This window comes from Phragmites australis, chromosome 15 (genome assembly GCF_958298935.1).
Source record: "Phragmites australis chromosome 15, lpPhrAust1.1, whole genome shotgun sequence".
Taxonomy (NCBI): domain Eukaryota; kingdom Viridiplantae; phylum Streptophyta; class Magnoliopsida; order Poales; family Poaceae; genus Phragmites; species Phragmites australis.
The window spans coordinates 1285612-1311063 of NC_084935.1; the positions used below are offsets into that span (position 1 = coordinate 1285612).

The window sequence follows — 25452 nt, forward strand, 5'->3', positions numbered from 1 at the left end:
TTGAAAGAAGATATCTCCAAGTACACGATTATTGGAAGCAGTTTAAAACTTATATTGGAAGTTTTTATAAAGGGTGGGGGTGCAAATTTTGGTAGTCAAATGAAGAGACAAAAACAAGAGTTGATATAAAAAAAATTCAAGATATTGAGCAAAAAGCAGATCTGGTTGACCTGGACATACAAAAATATAGGCTCAGATATCAATTAGAAGAGGAATTAGAGAATATTTACCACTATGAGGAAATTTTTTGTCAAAAGAGGTGTGGGGCAAATTGGATTTTAAAGGGAGATGCTAACACTGGCTACTTTCATGAGGTTGCCAATGGCAGGAAAAGAAAATGTACAATCTTCTCTCTTGAAACTAAGGATAGAGTTATTTCTGGGGATACAAAGCTAAAAGAGCATATAGAGGGTTATTACAAACAACTATTTGGTAAAGAAGAAAGAGATGGACTGAATTTGGACACACGGATTTGGTATGAAAAGGGGGACTTAACTCATGAGGAGGCTGATTATCTGGTGAAACCATTTAACTATAAGGAGATAGAGAAGGCTCTTAAAGAAATGAAATCTAGTTCTTCCCCTGGCCCTGATGGTCTCTCAGTAAAGTTCTACAGACAATTTTGGGGGCACTTGCAACATATTTTCTTAGAGATGTTTGATTTGTTCCATAAAGGTAAGTTTCACCTGAATAGATTGAACTATGGCTTGATCACTTTGATACCTAAGCTAAAAGAGGCTAACAATATCAAGCAATTTCTCCCAATTTATTTATTGGGTGTTGATTACAAGATTTTAACCAAAGTTTTGACTTTAAGGTTGACTCTTTAGCTGACAAACTTATTAGTAAGTCTCAAACTGTCTTCATTCCTGGGAGGCAGATTTTAGATGGCATAGTTTTCCTACATGACGTTGTGCATGAGTTGAGGGTTACCAAAAAAACTAGAGTTATTCTGAAACTGAACTTTGAGAAAGCCTATGAGAAGAAAAAACTTCCCTGATAAGTGGATAAATTGGACTAAACAAGCAGTTGAGAGAGATAGAGTTGTTATCAATATCAATGGTTCTCTTGGTGAATATTTTAGAATATTTAAATGTTTGAGGCAGGGTGATCCTCTTTCTCCTCTGTTATTTAACCTGGTGGGTGATGCTATAGAGTTTAGATGATATTTTGAGCAATGCTCAAAAGGAAGGGCTGATACATGGTTTAGTGCCCCATTTGATTCCTGGTGGGATTACTCATCTACAATATGCAGATGATACCATTATTCTTCTTGAGTCAGACGATCAATCTATAATCTACACAAAATTCTTACTGCACTGTTTTGAGAGTATGTCTGATTTGAAAATCAATTATGAGAAGAGTGATGTGATTGTCATGGGTATCTTTGATCAAGAACAAAAAATAATTGCTAACATGCTTAACTGCAAAGTGGGTTTCATTGCCTTTTAAGTATCTAGGGATTCCAGTGAGTGATGATCATTTTAGAGTTAAAGATTTGATGTTTGTTGGGCAGAAGATAGAAAAGAAAATGGGGACATGGTAACATATGTACTTATCATCTGGTGGCAGAACAATTCTAATAGAGTCATGTTTGAGTTCAATACCTAACTACACTATGGGAGTGTACCTTTTACCAGAAACTATGCATAAGAAGATGGAATTAGCTAGATCAAACTTCTTTTGGTATGGTCAAGGTCATAAAAGAAGGTATCATCTGATCAAGTGGGATGTCTTGGCCAAACCTAAAGACTTTGGTGGCCTTGGCCTTACTGACACTAGAGTGATGAATGCCTGCCTTTTGTCCAAATGGATTGTGAAATTAGAAAGAGGCGATTGTGATCCAGTTAGTGACCTTTTGAGGAAAAATATTTAGGAGATGGAGGTTTTTATAATAGTAGAGTTGTTGATGGTTCTTAATTCTAGAAAGGTTTACACTCTGTCAAAGAATACACTGCCCTAGGCTTGGTCTATATTCTAGGAAATGGGAAGAAGATCAGGTTCTGGTTGGATGTTTGGGTGGACTCTTGTCCACTTAAGATCAAATTTGACAATCTATATAAGATCTGCTCCCAACAAGATGTAACGGTCCACCATGTGCTTGCTCAGGGATTCCCTAACCTCACCTTTAGGAGATCATTTGGTCCATAGGAGGTGGAGGAATGGGATAGCTTGATTGAGATCACTAACCTTGTTAGTCTAACTGATGAATCAAATTCAATGGTTGGGGCTTTTGAGAAAACTAGAAAGTTCAGCACATCCTCCCTCTACAGGCATATTACTTTCTCTGGGGTTATAGATGAAAGCATGATGGAAATATGGGACAACAAACTTCCTTTGAAGATTAAAATTTTTCTATGGTCACTACATAAAAATAGAATCCATCGGCTAATCAGCTGATTAAGAAAGGTTGGAAAGGTAGTGAATGGTGCAAACTATGTGGTCTCAGTGGGACGGCTGATCACATTATGTTTCGTTGTCCAGTTGCAAATTTGTTTGGTGCATCTGTAGAGATGTTTTCCACTGGCATTTTGTGCCGGATTCTCTTCTGGATTTTAGAGAGTTACTTCTTGATGGTAGAAGCTCTAGAGAGAATTTGTTTCTTCCTTTTCTTTTAGGTGTTGTTTGATGGTCTCTTTGGCTAACTCGTAATGATCTTGTTTTCCAAAATAATATCTATCCCTCCCCTCAGGCTTCCATCTACAGGGCGATTTCATTCATGACTCAGTGGAAACTGCTTGCCGATGAGTGTGAACACGAGACGCTAGAGGAGGTGATTTAGAAGATCAAAATGGAAGTGATGTTCATAATCAGTGTTTCTTGTGCAGTAGGCTACCAGCTGGAATTGACTAATTGTTCCTCGGTTTAGCTCGTCTTTAGCTTATCATTAGTTTTGTTCAAACTAAAGTCGTGTAAGGGTTGTTTTGATTTTCTCTATTGATATCGTGTGTCTTTTGGTTTTCTAGATTTTGTGTAGAGTTGATGTTCTATTTTGGGGTGGGCTTGTTTGCTGTCTGCTGAGCTTATTCTGCCTATGTGTTGTAAAGATCCTTATCTGTTCGTTGGTTCTCTCAACGGAAACTATAAGTTTTCTATAAAACAGGCCCAATGCCTTTGATCTAAAATGTCGATTTAAATTCCGGCAAAAAAAAAGTCCATTTAAGAAAGCTCATCGTTGGTAATGTTGAACACTAAGTCAGTCATAGCTCGTTGTCATGTGCCGGACGGTTTTGACTTCCGGGTGTCCGAAATCTGCCGGTGCTGCCAACCTATCAGCCCCTCATGGCACCGTTCACTACAGTGAGACCTGAAACTGCAGTCTGCAGTACAACGGGAATATCCAATGGACGCGAACTATCAAGTCTTCAGCTAACAGCTTAGACAACGTCAGTGTCTGACGACGCAGTCTGGGTGCCAGCAACCATATAGCTCACTGAACATATTGTCGGCTTCTTTCTACATCGGTTATGTGTTCCAAGTTCCAACCATATTCTAATTCTAAGAAGATAAAATAGTTCTACAAGGTGTGTTCCAACCATGACACAGGATGCAACTGCAGTTCCACGACTGCAACAGCGCACGATAAGACTAACAGATCCAGCGCCGTGCAATGCCAACCTACGAAGTTTTTTTGGCGACTGCGCATATTGCATTAAGAAGGGAAAATCAGAAGGTTCGTTACAGATCCGACGACGATCCTTGCAGATCCTGGGAACTAGAACATCTTAGACAGGAGAAAAACAGGAAAATGATTACAAGTATCGATGCAACGAGGAAGAACGGATGAGGCTCAAAGGATCGCCCTACGAAGTTGAGAAAGATGCGTGCTGCCATTTTCTCATCACAATGACAGAGCAACGTGACGCAGATCCGAGTATCGGACCGGCCTCCGGAACGAAAAGCAGAAGCGCTGAACACTGAAAAGTGTTCTGTCAGCGATGCGCTGCGCACTCCTCTCCGGGGTTCTCTGCTTGACTGTGCTTCATGCACGACTCGGTGTGCATGCATGGCTAGCTCCTCGGATAAACATGATTGCGTGAGTTCTACCGGATCGCATGTGCAGGCATGCAAATTGAAACTGACTAATGTATACCACCATCGCATCCATGAGAGAACACATTCGCGTCGATGCAGATGCAGTACTTGAAATGAACTATCTGATGAGCAAGCCCAGCGACAACGTAAGGAGACCACAGGAAACTTGCATCGTGGAACGCCGCAGTCCGCATCCCCTGAGGATCATTTAACATGCCATTTTCTCAACATTTATCTCATACCAATTAATTGGAAACATTGCATTCATGTTTGTCGACCACAATGCCATGCACAGCTTCTCATGAAAGCGCATCACTCCACTCCACTGCCACACATCCGCATATCCCAACATCTGAATGCTTGTTCAGGAGCTTAAAAAGAAGCAGGCAGCCCAGCAGAAAACGAAGTCTGGATAACGGCCCACAGAAATTATTTGCTTAGAAAGTAACATCAAAACATTCCCAATCTTCCTTCTCCAGCTGGTAGTTTGTAATTTGCTGCCCCCTTTTACATCCTAATTCTACTCCTTTCGTGAGCTACTGTCAGATGAGAGGAACTGCTTTGCATATTGGTGAACTTTGGATCCTGATCCTGAATGATGATCATAGTACTCCACCAGTGCAGACCCGCCCAAGGCAGCCAGGGTTAGGGCCTGAGCATGCAGCCTGCCAAGGTAAAACAGTGATAGAAATTAAATCACAGGTGCCCCAACTGGGACGCGGTGTCAACAATGACGGGTTTCAGTAACTGCAAATAACAGTTTCAGACTTCGGTGACATAACTACAAACCGAAATGTCTCAACATTTTGGGTGTGTACTTCCAGGTTTCTATCTTTCAGTTCTTTCCAGTAGTCACAAGGCCATTCTAGTATGCAGAAAAGGCCTATGTCAAACTTAATACCGCAAATAAAAAGTGGAGAGCTCCACATTTTGGGCTTCAGTATGTGCCTCATTAAGAAGGTAGGGAGCAATACTAATACAAATCTACAAAGGCACTAGTTTCACACTCCCTAAACCTTGGAAAATTCATTATTTTTCAAGCCAAAGCTTGTTTTCTCAATGCTGATGCTCCATCTAGATAGGTGGTCCTCTCTTGATCCACAGAAACTCTGGAGAACGCAGGAGAGCTGCATCTTTTGTATTAAGAAAGGAACTAAGATCGGAGATCCCAGGAAGTGTTACAGCGGGCCAAAAAGCCTAGAAGCCTTAAGTAGCTGATACAGCAGCGAGAACAAGGAGTTAGACTCCCATGCAAGAACTAAACGACTATAGATAGTGATCCAACTCTGCGCAAATGAGCAATTAGGGTTGAAAGGTGTGAAGCACCGCCCAGACACCATTGCTCAGCCGACATCCCAATTGTGGCCACCAGCGCATCTGTGGAGGAGCGGTTATTGTTGAACACTATGTCGTTGCGAGTCGACCAGATTGTCCAAATGGTTAACAAGATGAGAGAATCGACCCCCCGGCGAAGGTCTTTGTCAACCCACGCCTGGATGTCGAGCCACCAATCGCAGAGAGTGGTATGATCCTGCGGCGAATGAAAGCCCATGGTCCTCCACCATAGCTCCCTCGCCACATCGCAGTGCAGGAACAAGTGGTCAGCCGTTTCGGGGAGCTGAGCGTAGAAGGAACAGCAATCATCCGACTGTAGACCACGGCGTCGTCGACGGGAGGCCGTCCAACGCCTACCGAGCAGACCTAGCCAGGCGAAAAACTTCACTTTTCTCGGCGCCCAAGCCTTCCAGATTACATTAGCTCCGGCGAAGAGTTCAGAGCCTTGGAACAACATCTGATAAGCTGAGCTAGCGGAGTAGACACCTGAGGAAGACCATCTCCAAATAATCTTGTCATCGTCTTCGGTGAAGGTGAAGGAATTCATATGGTTCCATAATTGAAGGTATTGAAGAATCGCCGGCAAGGATAGAGGTCCCGATAGGTCACAGATCCACCTTCGGTCACCCAAAGCCTCGCGAACTATTCTGGTGCTGATGATCGAAGGAGCGACGCAACGATGTAAATCAGGAGCTATAGAGCGTATGGATCGTCCATCAATCCAAGCGTTGTTCCAAAACAACGTGGTCTTCCCATTCCCAACCACAAAGATTGTTGAGGCATTGAAGAGTGCGACCACCTCGCGCGCGTGCTGCAACGGGAGCGAGGCGCACGGGTTCTTCGTTGATGACCCATGGTGGAACAGCAGTGCAAAGCAGCGTATGTAACGGCGTGGTTGATAGCACCGAACGAACCAACGTGACCCTGCCAGGTTTGGAAATGAGTCTGGCTTGCCACCTTGGGAGTTTTGCAGCCACTCGGTCGATGATATGCTGCCAGTGAGCTCTGCGTAGCCGACCGATCGCCAATGGCACGCCCAAGTATTGGATGGGAAGTTGGACAGCCCACATAGCAGAAGGTCCTGGACGTATCTGAGTTCCGCGTCCAAGCAGTTTATGGCGATTACAGTGCACTTGCCGAGATTCATCTTAAGACCAGAAACCTCGCCAAAGAAGCGGAGCAAGGCGAGATGGCTGCGGATGTTACTTGGCGTTGGGGACAGGAAGAGGACCACATCGTCTGCATACAGCGAGCAGCGGTGCTTGATCGAGGGATGGCCAGCAGGAGCGACAATATCGGCCTCCCCAGCCCGGCGCAAAAGACGCTCCAACGTGTCCATGACAAGCACGAAGAGGAGGGGCGATAACGAGTCTCCTTGGCGCAGCCCTCTAGCGTGGTGCAGGATCGGACCTGGGAAGGAGTTGAGCAGAATACGAGTTGAAGAAGAGCCCAGAATTCCAATGATCCAGCTGCACCATTGTTGCTCGAAACCCCACGCCCTCAAGACATCCAAGAGGAATGCCCAACACACTGAGTCGAAGGCCTTTGAGATATCCAATTTCAACAAAATTTGCGATCGCTTAGATTTCTTCAGAAGCCATGCAGTGGCGTGCACCATTTTGAAATTGTCATGGATCAATCGATTGACCAAATATCCACAGAAACTAATGTAAACATTTTTAACAGTAGACTGAAGATTGACCTATAACATGAAAACAAAGAGGTAGAAGCATGTCATAAAAGCAGTAAAAAATAGCAGACTACCACAAGAGTTATACAATTGAAGTTGAAGCATATAACAACCAACACACAATAAACATCTGGTTGTACAGGAAGGACATGGATTAATGCTGCTAATATGTCAAGTTTGCAAAATAATGCAGTGAATCAATTAATGAGAACAGAAGAGTGCAAAAAAGTATATTAGGCTTATGAATTTGTAGTGCTACATATTCATGGGTTGCCGCGAGACCACCCCAAATAATAGCTAGTGGAATAGCGTACTTGCAAATTCAGAAGATGGAGTTACCAGATTAGAGTTGTGAATTTGTGATGCCACATTTCCATGTCATATCGAAATTAACCATGACACCCTCAAAAAATAGCTATTGGAGCAGAGTGGCTTTTTACGGCTATGTGTCCAAACAACTAGCTAGCCTGTACCAATCACATTCTCATGTATTCTAAATTTGTTATAGATAGAAAAAAATCATTGGCAAGCCGCATTTACAAGCCATGCCTAGGATAGAACATGATCATAAAGCTCTGTCCAACTAAGTTTTCTTGGCAACAGATGCTATCCGCTAACATGGAGACACTAGTGCTTTCTCATGCACATCTGGACCCGATTTCAATTCATTTCAACATATGCTCTACTACCTTCTTGATCTATCCAGTACACATAAATGCTATGCCACAACCCTACATTGTTCTGTATATTATATATTTATAACAGAGATATCACAACTAAATTCTTCTGGCCAAGCTGCAAAATTAGTGATAGGCTGGTATAAAGGCGTAACTGGGGATTTGCAAACTCAAATTAAAGACGGGCAAAGTGAGACTACTGCAGTGCATAGTTTGTTCCAAGAAACATTAATGCTCCAATGGTCCTATATTCTGCTTTAATCAGTGGATAAATTATGCAGGTAGGAACTAGCAAGACAACCAGTGAAGTTTATATTGAAAAAGAGACATGCCAAGTAGACATAGTTTTTTTTAGGGAAAACAGTAGGGGAAACCCCTACTGTGGTATAAGTAGACATAGTGTTTCAATGTAAATAACCAACTAACAGTATACAACAATTTCTAAAACTATAAGGAATGTTAAATTAGGCGAGATTTGTTCATTACAATGGCACCACGGGAACAGGTCCTTCGCATGACTTTTCTTTCATATTGTTTGCATAGAACAAAGTATTGTGGCTACGGAGCATCTCGTGCACCTAAAATATGCACCCATATGTCCTTGCTAGCTGACACGTGCAACCTTATGTGTATTGCATGTCCTCTCTCGTTTGTCAACAAGTGAGGAGCACAAACAGGCATATTGCACCTTGTTAAAAGATCTCCAAAGAAGACCACTGAGCAAGGGGATCCGGTGCTAAAAAAAAAAGGCATATTATCTGGGAAAATGCAAATTACACTCCCCCATGATTTACTACCTTATTTTATAAGCAGGAATCACAATTTAACCCTTTTGTCCTTCGCCAACATTTGCTAGACATAAACACCAAACCCAAAGGCATACAACGTAAGTAGAGCTGTGAATTCCTTTCACAAGAAAACCTCTCCTTCCTTCACTAAACCCCTATCTCTCACAGCTGCCTTATTAATGTCACACTTAAGAGGTACTACATATGTTTGCTACTTTGTTGAATAGTTTGCATAGTAAGCAACTTGATTGAGGAGGCATGCTTGGCCTACTATGCCTTAACATCCAATTCATTTCCCGATATCAATCACAATTCACACAGTGCCAGCATTTTCCCCTCTTATGTTTGACTGCGACTGTAGACTACAGTTTTGAAGCGATTAAAATGTCAGTTGATTACAGTGACCAAAATTGTAGACTCTCAGTCTCTGCTGCTGCACTTCCGTTTCCCCCCTTCGGTATACAACTTCAGTATGTATCATGTGGAGCGGAACAGACAAGAGATATCGGTCGGGCTGATCGCGTCACTTACTAACATTGACAAACATGTTCTACTGATCGACGTGAACCCGTACACCTATATCCGACAGGGACATAAATTCGTACCAGTTCCATGATTCATGCTTCATGGCTTGCATTGCGTCTACCTACTAGTCTATTACCACCAGTAGCACAAGCATTCCGACTGAAACTTTACTGATTAGCATCGAGCATACAAAACGAACGAACCAGGCATGCGCATTTACGGTAATTTCTTGAGCGAACCTGGCATGGATGAGCTTGACGCTGGTCTTCATGCCTGGCCTGGACCAGTTGTACGCGATCGAGCCCACGATCCCACTCAGCCACAGGGTCCCTTCAAGCACAAAGAAGAAGCGAATGAGAAGGTCTTCACACCAAGAATGGCGCAGAAGAGAGATGGGGACGAAACGGAGGGGGGCAGAACCCTCGTTTCAGACGAAGGGAGCAGGGGGGAGATTTGGAGCCGTACCGACGGCCCGGAGCTTGTGCTCGACGACCCACTCCCTCATGGACTGCAATGTGGCCTTCTCCTCCGCCATCTCGTCAAAGCTCAATTCCGAATCGAGCTGAGCTCCCGATCCTCCCGCGGTTTCCGTGTGCGTGTGCGTTCCTTTGCGACGGGGAAGGAGAGGGGAAACAGGAGCTGGGATCTACTGCTAATAGTAATAGCGAGCGGCGTACGACGCGGGCCGACGTCATGTTCGTGGTGGGGCCCGATAGCCAGCCAGCCAGCGCAGTGCAGCCGAACTGAAATCAGGGGGTCCCCGACTCCCCGCCGCCGCCGGTACGATGCCGCGGTAGCATGTGGCTCACGGTTTTGGGCGTTCCCGGCGTCGGCGTGGCGGAACCGGAGGCGGAGATCACCGCGAGGTCTAGATGCCGGTGCGATCCGCGGTGGAGGAAGGAAAGCAGAACCGCGGCTTCAACAAGTAGGCTCGCCGCTGCATGTGGAAGGAAATCTGTGACCAAAACCGCGGCTGCAAAGCAATGAGCCAATGAGCCTGCCCGGCGGCTCTTGACTTCATGCCGTGCCTCGTGAGGTTGTCAGTTTGCATCAGACAAGTCTCAGTGCGCAGTTGCTTACGTCACCTCCTGCGTCGGGTTAGTGGCGAGACGGATGTCTCATTCGTTGACAAACCAATCGTAACTCCACTAGCCTTACCGCTCTTTCCCGCCAGCCGCCTCCCCATGCCGGGTTGCCCCAGTCACGTCGACCCTGCATCACGAACCGCCGCCGGCGGGCCAAGCAAAAGAGGGGGGGGGGGGGGGCATTGGCGAGTTGCGCACGCGCCGGTGCGCCGGGCAGGCAAACGCATGCGTGGAACGCCTGACCACACGTGCACCCGGCTTTGTCATTCTACAGCAGCCAGAAATAGGTCGCTACGTAAAAATAAGCAGCCTTCCATGTTTTAGGCCGTTGCCTTGCGTGAGCCTCGAGCCCTCGACTCTCCATCTCCGCCCCCGTTTATAAGCCATGCAATTCCCTCGCTTCACCCTTCGTCGTCCACCTTCGGACTTCCGGTTGTAGCCGCCGTGCCGAGAAATGCCGGCGAGCAGAGTGGTCTTCGAGGTGCTCCGGTCGGCGTCCCGAGAGGCCTTCCAGGTCGCCATCTCATTCGCTGCTAGGCCGCCCGTCTCCACCATGCTGAGGCCGGTGGTCACCAAACCCCTCTAGTCCAGGACCACAAGTGACGGGTGCATTTGTTTTGCACCAACCATGCATTGCATGGGGTTACAAGCAAAATGACTTCTTTTTTTTCGAACACGTAGGAATTTTTTGCGTCATGACATTAAGAATAAGAGTGATATAATTTATAAGAGAAATTAGGTCTAAAATTTTTACAAACAGTGCATTAGAACCCGCGGAGTCCAGCTCACACGCAAGACAAATAGATAAAAAATACCTCCAAACCCTCTAAACAAAGAGTCGACGGAGACTCGGCAACAAACAATCTAGCTAACATACAATAAACAACCCGGCACAGAGACACCATCTGACACACCAGGTCAACCAACAACACCCACACTAAGCAAAGCAACCTGGCAAGAACTACGTCCAACTAGCACCTCGAACAGAACACCCGGACAACCTAACAGGCAGAGCCCCGCTTACACGCCTGACAACCCAAAAGGTCGACGGCTCCCACGCCAAACCACAAGCAAGACGGGGACCTATGATGACGGAGCACAACCACTGACAAGATGTGTCGTAAGGTGAAGACAACACAGCTGAACAGGAGAACGAACGGGTCGAACAACAATCTTTGAGGGAGGTGTGTCCTGCAAATAGTACCGCCAGCTGTAATATTAAGACATAAAGGGATTCTCCAAAGCGACACACGTAGAAAGGAAGCGGTAAAGAAACCGTCGTCGCTCATCCGGATTCCGAACAGAGTTTTCACCCGGAGAGATCCCAGTAGGGCAACTACGAGACGACGCCTCTAGGGAAGTAATGACGCTCAACGACGCCATCGTCGTCGGCAATGGCATAAAGCCAGATCGGGCTTTTGCCCATAGGTCCTCGAACCGCGGCACGACCCAGCGAATAGAGAGGTTCGACGGGTCAACCAGAGTACACACCAGAAGCACCAAGGCATAAGGCCCTGGCAAGAGACGACTATTACAGCGTGCAGCGTTAGGCACAAGGGCATCACAGGAGGACAAGGACACCTCCAATAGCAAGGGACTGCTATGGCGAAGACTGGCCAGTAGCGATGCATGGGTTGAACCACAAGTCGACGGCAGTAAACGGCGACAGTAGGCGCACTGGAGTGGCTCACTCGGAGAGCGGCAGCCCCGTAGCCACAGGAGAGCAGTCGGTTGCCCTGAACCACACTACATTGACGAGAAGTCCGCAGAGCCCGACGACAGCTGAGTCTGGAGCTCCCGGTCAAAGAGGAGAAGCGGAGCCTGGATCCGGACCCCCGAAGGCGGATCTGCCTCCACTGAGGACGGATCGGGCCCTAGGACGTCCGGATCCGTCCAGCCAAAGGTGAGGACGACTATGAGTCAACGCGACCGACAACGAAAGGCTAGAGGGGAGAAGGGGGAGAGAAGGGAGCTCGAGGAAGGAAAGGAACAATACCACGGTGCCCCGCTTCGGAGCCACTGCTGGCCACCACCACCGGTATCCACCTATCAATAGTGACGGTCGGAGCAAGCTCGTTTTAGATAGGTGTTAGGCTTAGAGCTGGATCATCCTTAGAGTCACCAGAGCGGGTGACACTGGGGCCAATCTCCCTCTTCAGTCAAATGACTTGTTTTCATTGCCCACAGCGTATCATAGCTGTTCTGATAGGTTGGTGAGGTTCCTACATCGACATGCTGTCATTGGCAGTCAAGTTCTCCAATGTACGCTTGACTGTACGTCACTGTATATAATTATTAGTGTATTTAAGCATATCTAAGGAGCCATTACTTGTCAGCAAAACGTAATTTATAGCAACGGGCCCGGCCAATATTGGCTCACTCAAAACACTTGATATGCGCACAAGGTTGGAAAGAAATCTTAGTCTCTGCTATTCCAGTGAACCTACAGTAGCTGAAAACTTAAATCTAGAATGAAAAATACAACTCTACAATATGGTGTGCACGTATCCTCTATCTCAATCGTTCATCCCTCTCATCTATCCGTTGATTCTTTTATTTATATTATATTTTTATTATCTAACCATTTAGCTTGAATATTAAGACAAATACACAATCGGAGATAGAGGATGAGCGAGCACCATAGATTTAGAATTTTCCCTACCATCGCGAAGCTGCCAATCAATCAAGGTGGTTCAAGAGTCAAATCGCACAGGTTTGAGCAGCGTTGTCACGACACTTGTGCTCTTGCTTTGCCCACCAAGCGCGTTTCCGCGAACCCCCAATGCTCGCACCAAACACGGCAAACGCGACTCGACCAAGAGGCAGAAGCATATGCTGTTGCGTCGCCCACACCGATCCACCCTAGTGTCCGGAACAGCCACACGGCCCACGCCGGTGACCTCACCACGTCCCCACTACGCGACCGGGCAGCCTCGCGCCGCCGTGCCATTCCGAAAAGTCCAAGCCCGCCCGCGCAGCCTCATGTGATCGTGACCCGTCACCTCCACCTCCACCACCACATGCCTTCTCCTTCTCGTCCTCGACACACTCATTAGTCATTCCAACTCCCACCACCCTCCACCCCAAAGATTTCTCCTCTCAGCTCAGGCGCGGCAAGGGAGAAGAAGCTAGAGCAGTGAGGAGGAGTAACAAATTACAAGAGGATGATGGCGGCGAGGGGGGAGGAGTACCAATACGGCCCGCGCGGGGCGCCGCACGGACTGCTGCTGGCGGTGGTGCTGGGCCTGGTGGTGGCGGGGCCGCTGTTCCTCGGCGACGGCGGGGAGGCGATCACCGGCGCCGTGGCAGACCTCCTCGGCCCCGCGGGGCTCCTGCTGCTCCCCGTCGGCCTGATCCTCGTCATCCGCGTCCTCTCGTCGGACCATGGCGCCGCTGCGCTCGCCAACGTGTTTACGTTCGGTGGGTCGCCCGACGCAGTTCACCGTGTCGGGGGATCGCCGGTCGGGATCGCGCTCCTGCTGCTGCTGATCAGCGTGCTGCTGTACTACAGGTCCTCGCTGTTCGGCGGCGACGGTGGCGGCGACGAGTAGAGGTGTACTAGTATACTGTAGAATGTACAAGGGCGTGCACTGTGACCTTGGCGTTTTACTTGAAAGCTAGCTTCCACTACAACTAATCCTACAAGGTGCTGCTTCGTTGCGATTTGTAAATTACGCTGGATGGCTTTGTTCTGGTTTGGAAATGTGAAGCTTCTGCTCTGTATGAGTGCATGTGTTCAAATGTTTCTGCCTGAGAGCAGGGATTTCCGGCATTAGGAGAGGAGGGTTAGGGTTCAGAATCGGTGGTTCAGGGTGCCACCGAACCGATGGTGGGCCGCGACATAACGACAGCGGGCGGGACGAGGGAGCACTGCAGGAGGAGGAAGAACCATGGGGAAGAGGAAGAAAGAAGTATGACCATCGGATCTTCATCAGATGGCTGAGATTGATCGTCTAAAGAAAAAGAAAAAAACAGGCGAGAAATAGCAACACCCTTTTTTTTCCGCCCTCAGCACTGCAGCAGGACACAGTATGAGACTATGAAGTATGAACGGCGTCCATAGTGAAGCTGCTTTTGGGCCGACTGGTTAATCAATTATCACAAGTAGCCCAAGAGAATATTATCCAAAGCCCAGCCCAGCCCAGCCCAGCCCAGCCCAGCCCAGCCCAGCCAATATTTTTCAACCAACATATATATCAGAGTGCTTTGTTATACAATTTCCTTAATTTTATGTGCATTGCAACAGTCGAAGCAAAGCAGTGAACCAGAGAGGGAGGTGACAGGCATTGACTCAGATTCACAGTGAAGAATAGTAACAGAAGAGGCAAAGCATTTGAAAATGTGAGATTCTGCTCATGCCTTTATCGTCGGATTTCAAACACCTGAGAGAGAACACTCCCAATGCTGTGCATGCTTCACGCCGCAGGCGTTCGAGTGTATTTTGAACAGCTACCACCCAGCAAGGTTTAGCGTTGCTCTGTTTCCCTGCAAGCAAAAAATATCACCACTATCTACAAAAGTGAAATTAAGGCCCTGTTTGGATGTTGTAGGTTTCAAAAACTACGGTATTGAGAATCTACAGTTTTAGAAGTTAGAACCATGTAATACCTAGGTTTAGAAAAAAGAGGTTTCTGGTGAAGTTTTCGAAACTCCAAAAAGACTACAATTTTAGCAATACTATGGTTTTCAAAACTACAAGATTTGTTACATCCAAACACCAAACACCTCATAGTTTTCCAAAACCAAAGTATTTTGTAAAACCATAGAATTTTTTCCAAAACCCTAAAAATACTTTGTATCCAAATAGGGCCGAAGAGTCGTAGATGATCCAGGTTACAAAAGGTTGATAATGCAGATCAGTTCTGATTTTTTTGTTTTTACATATACCATCTCCCAAACTCCATCACACTGCAGAGTGCTGAATCATGTGAGGAAATTTTAACTGCTGTAGTAATCAACAATTCACCACTGTTACTGACATAGCTAGTACCAAGATGCGATCCATGGTGTGGTATATTGGGCACAATAGAGGTAGTATAATCTATACATTCCATAATTCAAGAGGCCAAGTACACTAACTACAATTGTTAACACCCAATCACATGAACAGATTAGCTGCTACCAAACTGTTGAATTAGTCCCACGATCATATTTAGGCTTTTTATGAAGGCAAATTGATATAATGGTTGAATCTAATCATGTCACCACCGTATCAGAACAGTCAGCACCCATTGGAGTAACTGATTCCATATAAGTTCAACCCAACTGAAATCCATTCTGATGTCGCAATAAGCCAATAATATCAAGCTATCTGCATGATGCAGCTTAATTCAAAATACGGCAAACAGCATAGTAGTAAACCAATTCCAACAACACAATTGCACGCATAATTATGTTCCTGGTGGAGGAGAATTCAGCGGTACCCAGTGACTCTCAAAGCCAATAGAAGTATGGAGCAAACTGCCTTAATTTTTGGTGGAAGCTCAAGTGGATGGGGCACTACTTACTGATGCCAGGGTTGGAGGTAGTGGGATGGTCTATCGAGATACCAGAGGCGACATTTTGAATGGCTCAGCAATGCATGAAGAACATGCCGGTGATCCATAACTAGCTGAATTTCTAGCATGAGGGCGGGCGGTGCAGCTGGCTGAAGAAATCATTGCGTCAAAACTGCTCCTCGGGGTGCACTGTGCAGGAGACCGGGCCAAGTTAAATAAGGGGATACATATATGTTCATGTCTAGTATGCACTGGTGCCAACTAGCACCAGGGCTGCGATGGTGTAGATTCATGGGTCCTATAGCAGCTAACCTAACCTTGATATAACACTTGCCAAGTAAATTGAATCCAGACTGGTGCAATATGGCATGGTGCACACAGATTTTTTTCTCATGTCTGGCCTTGTGATCCAGTCATCTAGGAAATCGAACAAAAATCTAGCATGTTTCTGTCATCTTCCTTTCTCAAAGGACAACGCTATACCAGCCTAGTTCTAAACATGAACACCTAGGAAAAAATTCCACATTTCCCAGAAGCAATGCACTCAGTCACGTCCATTACAATCGAATATATCAATTTTAAACAGCAACTTATCCCTCCACAATCTACCGAAACTCTAAGTCGATCCTTGTAAAGAAAACAAAGTTCTTACTTCTCGTGAAGCAATAATCAGAGGTGGCACCACCCACAATACTGTCTCAGAGCAAACGACATATCTGCGATCAGGTCAAATATGACAATAGGTTATTCGATTATTTGAACTAAGCAAACATAAACCTCAAACGAAGGCGCTTATAACAAGAAAGCATGTCATATCTTACCTCTGAAACATGCATGCTAATTGTTTTACACCTGCAGCAACAAAGTCTGCAAGTCACAGCTCCAGTGCAAGACAATGCGTGATTGCTGATCCTCTTGGCGAGTCTGGAAACAGAACAGTGTCCCTAGAGACCACCTTTCCCCTTAGCTGCCTCTCTTCGGCCCTCGTAACCTCAATGATGGCCCAGTCAATCACCACCATGCTCCTGAATTCCCCCTTCCCCTTTCCTCTCCCTTTCCACTTCCCTTCCCAAACCAAGTATAGCAATCCGCCGACATTGGCAAGCGTGGCGCCACACAGGAACCTCGGCAGCTCCCTCTCCAGCCCCTCCACGGTGCTCCAGGAATCAGTGTCCGGGTCATAACCCTTGACCTGCCCCAAGTAATCGTAGGAGTATAGGATTCCACCAACCACGGCAGCACGGCCCTTCCACCCCATGTCAAGCACCGGAGAGACCGGCGCCCACGCCTCCGCGGGTGGTGCCGCCGGATCGTAGGCCAAGCCGCCACGGTCTGCCACCGCAAGGACCTTCCCGGAGAGCGACGCGCAACCGTGCATCCACTTCTCACGGAGGTGGGGCGGGCTGGCGACAGTTTTCCACTTCGCGTTCTGGGAGGAGAGGTCAAGAGCCTCGGCCCAGAAGGGGGACGAGGGAACGCAACCGCCGGCGACGAAAAGTACCCCGGCGTGCGCGACGGCGGCGGCGAACTCCCGGGGAGAGGAGAGGCGCGGGCCGACGGACCAGGATCTGGTCCGGGGGTCCAAGACTTGCACGGACGCAGCGGGGACCCCGGAGACGGATCCGCCTACGAGGAAGAGCTGACACTCGTCGGCAGCGGCCGACGAGGAGGACGAGACGGGGATCGGAGGGGAGGGGAGGGGTAGAGGGGGCCACCCGGGATGCGGGAGCAGGAGAAAGAAGAGGAGGGACGCCGAGTAGGGCGGCCGGAGGGAGAGGAGGATGTGGGGGTCGGAGAGGTGTAGGCGTCGGCGCGCGGCGAGTAGGGGCTCCGGGTGGCGGCACAGGAGGGCGTGGAAGGCGCGGGAGACGAGGGCGAGGGACGAGTGCGCGGCACGCGGCAGGAGCGCGATGCAGTGGACGGACAAGTCATCTGGGAGCGCCGGGATGAGGCTCCCGCGGATCACTTCCGTCGGCGGAGGCGTCGAGGTGGACTCGGTGGACATGGCTCGACGTCGGCGGCGGTGCAAGGAGACTGGGTGGGGACGTCGTGCTACGAGGGAGCACCGACTCGACGAAGGGTTTCTGACAACATGGGCTGTCCTTTTGGCCCAGTAAGCACCGTGGGCCTCAGTGTAGTATATAGCAGAATTGCTCAAGGCCCTATTACACTAAGGATAAAATATGTTATGTGCCCTTCAACTATCGCCAAAATTTGTTTTTCCTCCATAAATCCAATCCCATTTATCGAGGACATGGGAGGGCAGAAAGAGAGGGAGGAAGAAGAAGATGAGTTAGAGATTGACAGGTGGGCTCTACTGCCACACAAGCGCCACATAAGTTGGACGCTGCACATTTTGCCACAGTGAACGTGTCAGCTGGGATGAAATCGGGTGGAAAAGAGTCAGGAAGGAATTTTATCTGGTATTGATAGTTTAAAGAGGTCCGGTAAATGGTATTGAACTTGATGGAGGAAAAACAGATTTTCATGATAGTTGAGGGATACAAAATGAACTTTTTTTCTTAAACTATTTTGGATCCTTTTTCTTGTTTGCCAACTATTTTATATTTTTATCCTTGACATGCTCATAGATGAGAGTCAAGACATGCACTCTGTGATGAATGTAACATCTATTTCAAGATTTCAACGTATGGCACTCTTGAAATTTTGCTCTGACAGATACTTTTCGCTCTAGCAAAAACAGATTTGAACAAATTTTCAGAGCATGGCTATCGAGTACACAATGTCCAACCATCGAAATCCTTCACCTCTTCTCCTCCATACTATGCAGGTTTACCAAATTATCTGACTTCAAGCAACGATTAAAATTTTATCGAAATTTTGATGAAATTTTATTAATTTTAGAGGGCAACAAAATATCTAATTCCTAAATTTTCTTTCACTAACATATGAACCGAAATTTTAACAAAATTTTATAAATTTCGGTCTTTTCACTGGTGAAAAAAATGTAAAACCTATTGAAATCCCTGGCTTCAAGTAACTGAGGTACCTCGAGCATGCATGATATCAGAACAAAATCTAAACCTCAGACACCATCACCACAGGCCTCAGCTGAAGATAAGCCTTATCCTGCAGTGGCGCGACCGCAGCGACCCACGTCGGACTCTTACGCCGACCTGCCACGTGGCACCAGCCAAACCTACTTTAACCTCGTCCGCGCCAACCATGTCCATCCCCACACACGCCTCCCGCGCCAAGGAAACGCCACACACGTTCGTGCGTGCGTGACCTCGCGTCGATCCTGGCCATGGCCACCGCGTCTTTGTCCGCCGTCGCGGCGCCGCTGTCCGTCGCCGGGCTGAAGAAGCCGCTCGGCGCCGTGCCGTCGTTCCAGCCCCTGCAGCCGAGGGCCAGGCCCGCCGCCAGGATGGCCGTCCGGGCGTCGGCGTCCATGAAGGAGAAGGCGGCGGCCGGGCTGACCGCGGCGGCCGTTGCGACGGCGCTGGTCCTGCCGGACATCGCTGAGGCAGCGCAAGGTGAGCTGACCCCGTCGCTCAAGAACTTCCTGCTCAGCATCGTGTCCGGCGGGGTCGTGCTCGTGGCCATCGTCGGCGCCGTCGTTGCCGTCTCCAACTTCGACCCCGTCAAGCGGACCTGATCGATCGCTTTTTCGTTCGGAGGCACGTCTCCCTCCGCTGTATGATGTAACTTGTTCTTTTGGCGATTGATGAAACGGATTTATGATATCGAGTTTGAGTTAATCGTTGCTTTTGTTATATGCATGCATGTTGTAAAGTTTTAACCGGTGTTTGTACTTGAACGTTTACTTCCGAAGCTATTTGGTGGCTAAATATCTCATTGTTTGGTAAGCGATCTGTAGATATCACCAAGGCCTCGTTTGGTTCCCCTATAAGAATCCCTGAATTTGTAATTGGACCTGACTAAATGCTAGTGTTTGATTGCATTGAAAATCAGAAATGGAATTTGAGCCTAATTTTTACTGGATTTTCGGCACAACTAAATTGCAAGCCGCTCAATACCGAGCTTAAGAGGTCTGAATCAACTAGAAACAGCTCGTCCTCTAAAAAAAAAAGATTGCTCCTGTTCATGGCTGCAACGATCACGAGACACGACATGTCGCTGGCAAAGTAAACTTTACCCGCCGCCGGTGAACTCGACCTCGCCGCCAGCGAACTCGACTCTACCTGTCACCTTTCGACCTTGCCGCCGACGAATGTGATCTCGTTGCTCGTCGTTGGCGAAATCGACCTCACTGTCGTGGCTGCGAGCTCGACCCTGCCCGTCACTGGAAAAATCGACCTCACAACCCGTCGAGGAACTCGACCTTCCCGTCCTCCGGTGACCCGTTCCAATCTCCAACGGTTTCTCTCCGATGACTTCTCCCTCGTCTTCTTAAACTCCGGCACCTACATCTTGTCTTCTTCAATGCTGTCGGGGCCGTTGGTTGAGCTGCACGCGGAGGAGGATACCCCTGTTGGGCACAAGATCCTGCAACTAATTGCCAGCCTCCATTTCTACGTCTAGATCCACCGCGGCAATTAGCTCTGATGAGACCTCACCGGCGACCTAGATGAGCTCCTTTAAGCCGCCGTCGAGCACTACCTACACCAGGCGTGTGTGAAGCCAAGCCAGTTTCACTTCTTTTTGCAACCGAACATGATTTGGAATTTGCTAGTAGTTCGATTTCCATTATGTGATTCATATGACAACCAAACACAATAATTGGTATTGGAGAACAATACAATTCCCTCTTGGATTTGCATTGCAGCCCAATGCAATTCATTCATGCCAATTTAGGGATCCAAACGGAGCCTTGGGAAAAAGTAAATTATGATACACCTAGATTAGGCCAAACTATCACAACTTCATAAAAAATGCACTTTTATAATTAGATTTCATGAAACTATATTATTTTTATTAATGGGTCTCATTTGTTGTCGTTTCCTTAAAGTATTTATCAATCATGGCAAGTTCAGAAAAAAATATATATCATGAGTTCATAGCTATCAAGGCCTGCTACTTAAAAACATAAAATTGTTGCGGTACCATAAAAACTAAGGGGTCTAATGAGGCACTATTATTTTTTCACGCTTCATAATCTTCATGTGCCTGAAAACGAGATGCATCAATCAAGCGAGAAGAACAGCAACGGAGGTTAGGTGAGGTGGTTGATTGGGGGGGGGGATCCTTCGTCGTTGGACTTAGAAGAGGTCCTGGAGAGGGAGGCTGCCCCGCGGAGGAGACGAGCATGAGGGTGGAGTGACAAGGCAGCGAAAGATGGCAAGTGGGTCAGTGCCAGGGCAGGAGAGACAAGGATACCGGGTTACCGCAGCGGCGAGCGACACTATGAATCCGATGGTGAGAGTGCCGCCGAAGACTAGTGGAGGACAACAGGAGGTGGGGGCGTGCACGCGAGCTGCCAAAGATGCATGCATGCAGACGGGTGGGTGAGTTGTTCATGCCAGCATGCGTAGGGAGGAGAATCAGTCGAAGGAAGAAGAATGGAGAAGGGCCATCCGATCATGAGTTCATGGCTATTAAGACCTACTACATAAAGAACACAAAATTGTTGTGGTACCACTAAAAATGAAGGATCTGCCAAGGCACCATTATTTTATTTCCCATTTCAGAAATAGCACTAGCTTTTGCTCCATTGTTGCTCCGTCTAGAACTCAACCTTTAGATCTTGTGTGGATGGCCCAAATGAAGCGTCCCCAGTTAACCCGTCCATTTCTCTCCTCTCGTGGAATCGGCGGCATGCTAAGGAGCGTGGGTCGGTGTTTGTGCTCTGCCACCGCGTTGCCACAAAGTGGGTGCCACCTCTTGCTCCTCCCTCTGCCTTCGCTCTTCATGGATCTGACCGTCACCCTTGGATTCAAAAGGCATGGCCAAGGATAGATGGGCGCGGCGGAGGTGGGATGGTACACGGCTCAGATCCCTCATCAGCTCTCCATTGTCGCCTCGAGCGAAACAGACGACTTCCGTTGAGCGTGCAACAGTGGAAGTGGACCTGTCTGACGTCTTCCTCTTCAATTGGATATGAGGCATCAACGAGCCGACGGCGACACCATCTTCGCATCTGATGTGAGCTCCAGTTGAGAGTGATGGCATGGGCTCCAACCTCGGGGGCTCCAGTCAAGGGCATCTCAAGGAGATGGAGCAACTAGAGCAAAGTGAAGTAGAATGGGATGAGCAAAGCAGCGGGGAAGCAGCAGAGGGGAGGAGCAGAGCAGAGAAGAGGGGAGATGATATCAGGACTGTTTGACGTCCGACAAAAGAAGACAAAGAGCGAGAGAGCGATGTTACCGCAGGCGGGAAAGGGGCACAAGGGTGTAATCGAGGGAAGCAAATTCTCTATGACCCTGTCTAAAAAGATATTCGTGAGACTTCATCTATGTCATCCATTTCACGATCTAATAGTTAGACTAAAGAGAAGAAAAAATAAGTGAACATATATCATCACGGATGAAAAGATATTTTGTAGAACCAGATCATATAGAATTTGCTTTGTAACAGAGTTGGCTGGCGGGTGTGGTGAGTCTGTGGGGCCCAGGGCCAAGAGAGAGTAGTTTAGTTATAGGCGAGCTTGATTTCCGTGAACGGCACGGCAGATGTAATGGACATGAATGAACCTGTGAACTCTTCCACCCCTCTCTGTTCTTTCTAGTTCTTCTGGCTCTCCCTCACAATTCGAGTTCGCCGATTGCATTCTCCGTTTGGGTTTTCGACAGACGAGCGGGTTTGGGTTTGTGGCAGACGAGCGGGTCTGCGTTGAAGAGAATGGACGAAATGGTATGCGGAGCAAGGACGGAGCCAAAACGAGTGATAGTTCTTAAATGGGAAAAAAACTTTGTGTTTTCTGAAATGGGAAGTAGGCTGTGCTTTCTTCCCTTAATTATAATATAAGACTCCTCCATCCTTTTATGTTTCTTTTCGAGTAAGTGATCAAAATATCAACTGTGATTTTAACATAAACATTGCAACCTGCGACACTAAGCGAAAAGACATGTAGAATTGTGGTACAATGAGCTACATGTCCAGCTAAAAGCATTATATGACGCTCGAACATCTTTGGACCGATGCAGATAAAAACCAGTGCACACACAAACATCATCCGATGTACATACAAGTATGAAGTATGAACGCATACGGCACGCTCGCCGACACAGCTTGTGATTGGAATTGGCACTGGCTGGCTGGCTGTGCACGCATGCTCAGCATTTGGACTTGGGCTCCTTCACTATCATCACGGAGCAGTGCGCGTGGTGGGCGCAGTAGTCGCTCACGCTCCCCAGGAGAGCCCTGCACGCACGAATAGTTTTCAGAAGCAAGAACGCGAATGAAACAAACGTAGCCAGGGAGGCGAATCCATGGCTGTTACCTTTTGATCGCGCCGTATCCATGGCTGCCCACGACCAGCAGATCTGCGTGGTGCTTCTCGGCCGCGTTGCAGAGCACGTACCTGGGCTCCCCTTCGATCACCTCGATCAGAGCGTGCACCTGCCATTTTGGAACGACAGAATTGTCAACCGGAGCAAAAGTTGCCGAGGTCTTTTGCTTTGAGCAATGCAGCAACTTGTTACCGAGTTGGCGACGCAGACGCGGCGCGCCCTCTCGACGACCACCTCGGCCATCTTGCGCAGGTCGGCCTCCACGTACCTCATCGCCTCCCCAGCTCCTGAAGGGCCGAAAGGAGGAGGACAGAGATTCCAAATCAGAGCTGCAATTTACCGTGGCAATTCCGAACTGAAGGCGAAACCAAGAGGAGGTGGGGCTTTACGGCCAATACCGGGTCCGCCGAAGCTGACGACGGAGGAGGGGGACGGCTTGCCGTGGACGATGACAAGCTCGGCCGCGCCCGCCATGCCGGCCGCCACGTGCTGCACCGTCCACTCGAGCGCGTAGTAGCTGTGCTCGCTGTCGTCCACCCCGACCACCACCACCGTCTTCCCCCGCTCCCCGGAACTCACATCTGCCGCCGCCGACGCACCAGCAGCAGGCGCAGTCTTGGCCTCCGCCATACGAAGCAAACCGAACAGGAGTATCAACCGATCGATGCGAGACTGGTTGGGTTGGACACTTGTGTGAGCTATGGTCTATGAGCTGAGCCAGGTGAGCAGAACAGCAGGATACTTATGGAGAGAGCGAGAGCGAGAGGGTGAGGATGAGAGCACGAGAAGGGCGAAACCGGAGGCGCAGGTGGGCTCGGGAAGGCAACGGACACCTTTGCCGCGGCACCGGTTTTCGAGCAGCTTTTGCTGGTTTTGCTCACCTCTGGGTTTCAGCCAGGCTCTGTCCTGGTCTGCTGGATAAGGACGATCAGGATAGCAACCGTGTGCAGTGTCCAGATCGTTTACCTGTCACAAGAGAAGCATAACGCGGATTACAGAATGGAAACACGGCAGACGGCACCAATGTTCAGCACTGGTATCGCACGGGATTTTACTTTTTTTTTTACTGCTGCGATGCAACAACCTCTGCAAGCACAACAGACGCAAGAACATACTCACGCTACTACACGCACATCTTTGCCCGATATCGAGGAAAGAGCATTTCGTGGAAAGAAGTATTTTTTTCTGGGCTTGTCCGTTTCCTGACTAATAACCAAGCTGCACGTCTCCCGCGAACGCAGATTGTTAGCAAGATTTGGCATGGACGGCGAGAGTGCATACGTGGTGAAAAAGGGTATGATCTCATGGACGTTAGCTCCGGCCCTGCTCATTCTGTTTCTTCTTTTCTTTGTTGCGTACCGAGTATTATGTAACGGAAAGCGCGAGCTGAGTCAGGCGCTAGTTGGACTATGGAGTAATAATGATGTAGGCAGCTCAATCTGAGTGAGACTCGGTTTCGTCAGCCGGTGTGGATAGGAAAAGAATGTGAAGTGACGCATCGGTGCCCGCGGGCTGTAAGACCGCCCGCCGAGCTGCAGAAAGAGGCCTTTTTCCCCCGAAGGCGATGGCGTCGCCCAGACGCCTCCCGTGCGGCACTTCTCGGCGGACGACCAACACCTAGCAGCCTCATTCCTGTGACGCCCGTTTCTTTTTCGCGGCCCAGCCCAACAATCCGAATTCGACCCAGCTAGCGCAGCCCAGCCTGACTCTCCCTTCACTCCCGCTGACCGCAGGGCCCCACCTGTCGGCGCCTTCGTCTCCACTGCGCCTGCGCCGCACGCCCGCTCCCGCAACTGCCGCCCACCTCACCCGATTTCGCAGGCATGGCCGCCCCACGCGCCCACGTCCGCGCAACGGATGCGCATGCCCTCGCCTATAAAGCCCTGCAGCGTCGTCATCCCCTCTGCCTCACCTCGTCGAGAAACCTGAACACCAGCGCCGCCGAGCTCGCCGAGCACTCCGCCGCACCCGAGCTCCGACCGCCGCATCTGAGAGCACCGCCAGCGTCGCCGGAGCGTGTGGAGTCCGTTTCACTGCTCGCCGAAGCCTCTCCGCCGCCGGAACCGTGCTCGCGCCGACCGTCGGTAAGCTTCGCCACCCCCTCGCCGTTGTTAGCCTATTCCGAAGCTCCCCGCAGTCAATTGACGCCCCCTCTATCTCCACATGCCCCCAGGAAGCCGTCCCGATTGCCAATTGCGTCGTTTCGTCGTCGCAACCGTGAATTCGCTGAGCTCCGACCGTCGCTGTTCTCCATTTCTGTCGCCGACCACCACCAGGACCTCCCCGGCTGTCGACAAGCTCTCGGTGAGACTCCCCGTGCCCTCCCTGTTCGTTTGCGCCGTTTCCCGTAGTGAATGGTAGCCCGTAGCGCGTTTTAGTGCATCTCCGGCGAAATTCCGGCGAAGCCCGAGGCGGCGCCGCAGTTCTCCGGTCGCCGTCGGCCTTG

At 48.8% G+C, this 25452-nt stretch overlaps 5 protein-coding genes across 9 annotated transcripts; 2 read left to right on the top strand and 3 right to left on the bottom strand.

The window, feature by feature from the left end:
- Nucleotides 1–4239: 4239 nt before the first annotated feature.
- On the bottom strand, nucleotides 4240–10038 carry LOC133891891 (uncharacterized). Of its 2 annotated transcripts, XM_062332594.1 has the most exons (4): nucleotides 9516–10038; nucleotides 9290–9380; nucleotides 7024–7072; nucleotides 4760–5131 (listed from the first exon to the last, which is right to left on the bottom strand). In XM_062332594.1, the coding sequence occupies exons 1-4, from the start codon at nucleotides 9583–9585 to the stop codon at nucleotides 5072–5074; spliced, it is 270 nt and encodes an 89-aa protein (XP_062188578.1). In that variant the 5' UTR covers nucleotides 9586–10038; the 3' UTR covers nucleotides 4760–5071. The 2 variants fall into 2 exon arrangements, with proteins under 2 accessions (XP_062188577.1, XP_062188578.1); XM_062332593.1 differs by lacking the exons at nucleotides 4760–5131; nucleotides 7024–7072 and adding an exon at nucleotides 4240–4700 and having other exon boundaries at nucleotides 9516–10027.
- Nucleotides 10039–12940: 2902 nt separating this feature from the next.
- LOC133892842 (uncharacterized) lies at nucleotides 12941–13876 on the top strand. The gene has a single exon (XM_062333808.1). It carries the CDS (start codon nucleotides 13300–13302, stop codon nucleotides 13684–13686), a length of 387 nt encoding a protein of 128 aa, XP_062189792.1. The 5' UTR covers nucleotides 12941–13299; the 3' UTR covers nucleotides 13687–13876.
- A 434-nt stretch (nucleotides 13877–14310) lies between these two features.
- Nucleotides 14311–18174, bottom strand: LOC133892843 (F-box/kelch-repeat protein SKIP6-like). Of its 3 annotated transcripts, none has more exons than XM_062333811.1 (3): nucleotides 16455–18174; nucleotides 16286–16349; nucleotides 14311–14620 (listed from the first exon to the last, which is right to left on the bottom strand). In XM_062333811.1, exon 1 carries the CDS (start codon nucleotides 17636–17638, stop codon nucleotides 16508–16510), a length of 1131 nt encoding a protein of 376 aa, XP_062189795.1. In that variant the 5' UTR covers nucleotides 17639–18174; the 3' UTR covers nucleotides 14311–14620; nucleotides 16286–16349; nucleotides 16455–16507. The 3 variants fall into 3 exon arrangements, with proteins under 3 accessions (XP_062189795.1, XP_062189794.1, XP_062189793.1); XM_062333810.1 differs by having other exon boundaries at nucleotides 14311–15822; XM_062333809.1 differs by lacking the exon at nucleotides 14311–14620 and having other exon boundaries at nucleotides 16052–16349; nucleotides 16455–18173.
- Nucleotides 18175–18807: 633 nt separating this feature from the next.
- LOC133892687 (uncharacterized) lies at nucleotides 18808–19355 on the top strand. Its single transcript, XM_062333591.1, has one exon. The coding sequence runs from the start codon at nucleotides 18902–18904 to the stop codon at nucleotides 19250–19252; it is 351 nt and encodes a 116-aa protein (XP_062189575.1). The 5' UTR covers nucleotides 18808–18901; the 3' UTR covers nucleotides 19253–19355.
- A 3202-nt stretch (nucleotides 19356–22557) lies between these two features.
- LOC133892686 (universal stress protein PHOS34-like) lies at nucleotides 22558–23847 on the bottom strand. Of its 2 annotated transcripts, none has more exons than XM_062333589.1 (4): nucleotides 23396–23847; nucleotides 23199–23293; nucleotides 22997–23115; nucleotides 22558–22917 (listed from the first exon to the last, which is right to left on the bottom strand). In XM_062333589.1, exons 1-4 carry the CDS (start codon nucleotides 23634–23636, stop codon nucleotides 22830–22832), a joined length of 543 nt encoding a protein of 180 aa, XP_062189573.1. In that variant the 5' UTR covers nucleotides 23637–23847; the 3' UTR covers nucleotides 22558–22829. The 2 variants fall into 2 exon arrangements, with proteins under 2 accessions (XP_062189573.1, XP_062189574.1); XM_062333590.1 differs by having other exon boundaries at nucleotides 23405–23844.
- Between the last annotated feature and the right edge of the window lie 1605 nt (nucleotides 23848–25452).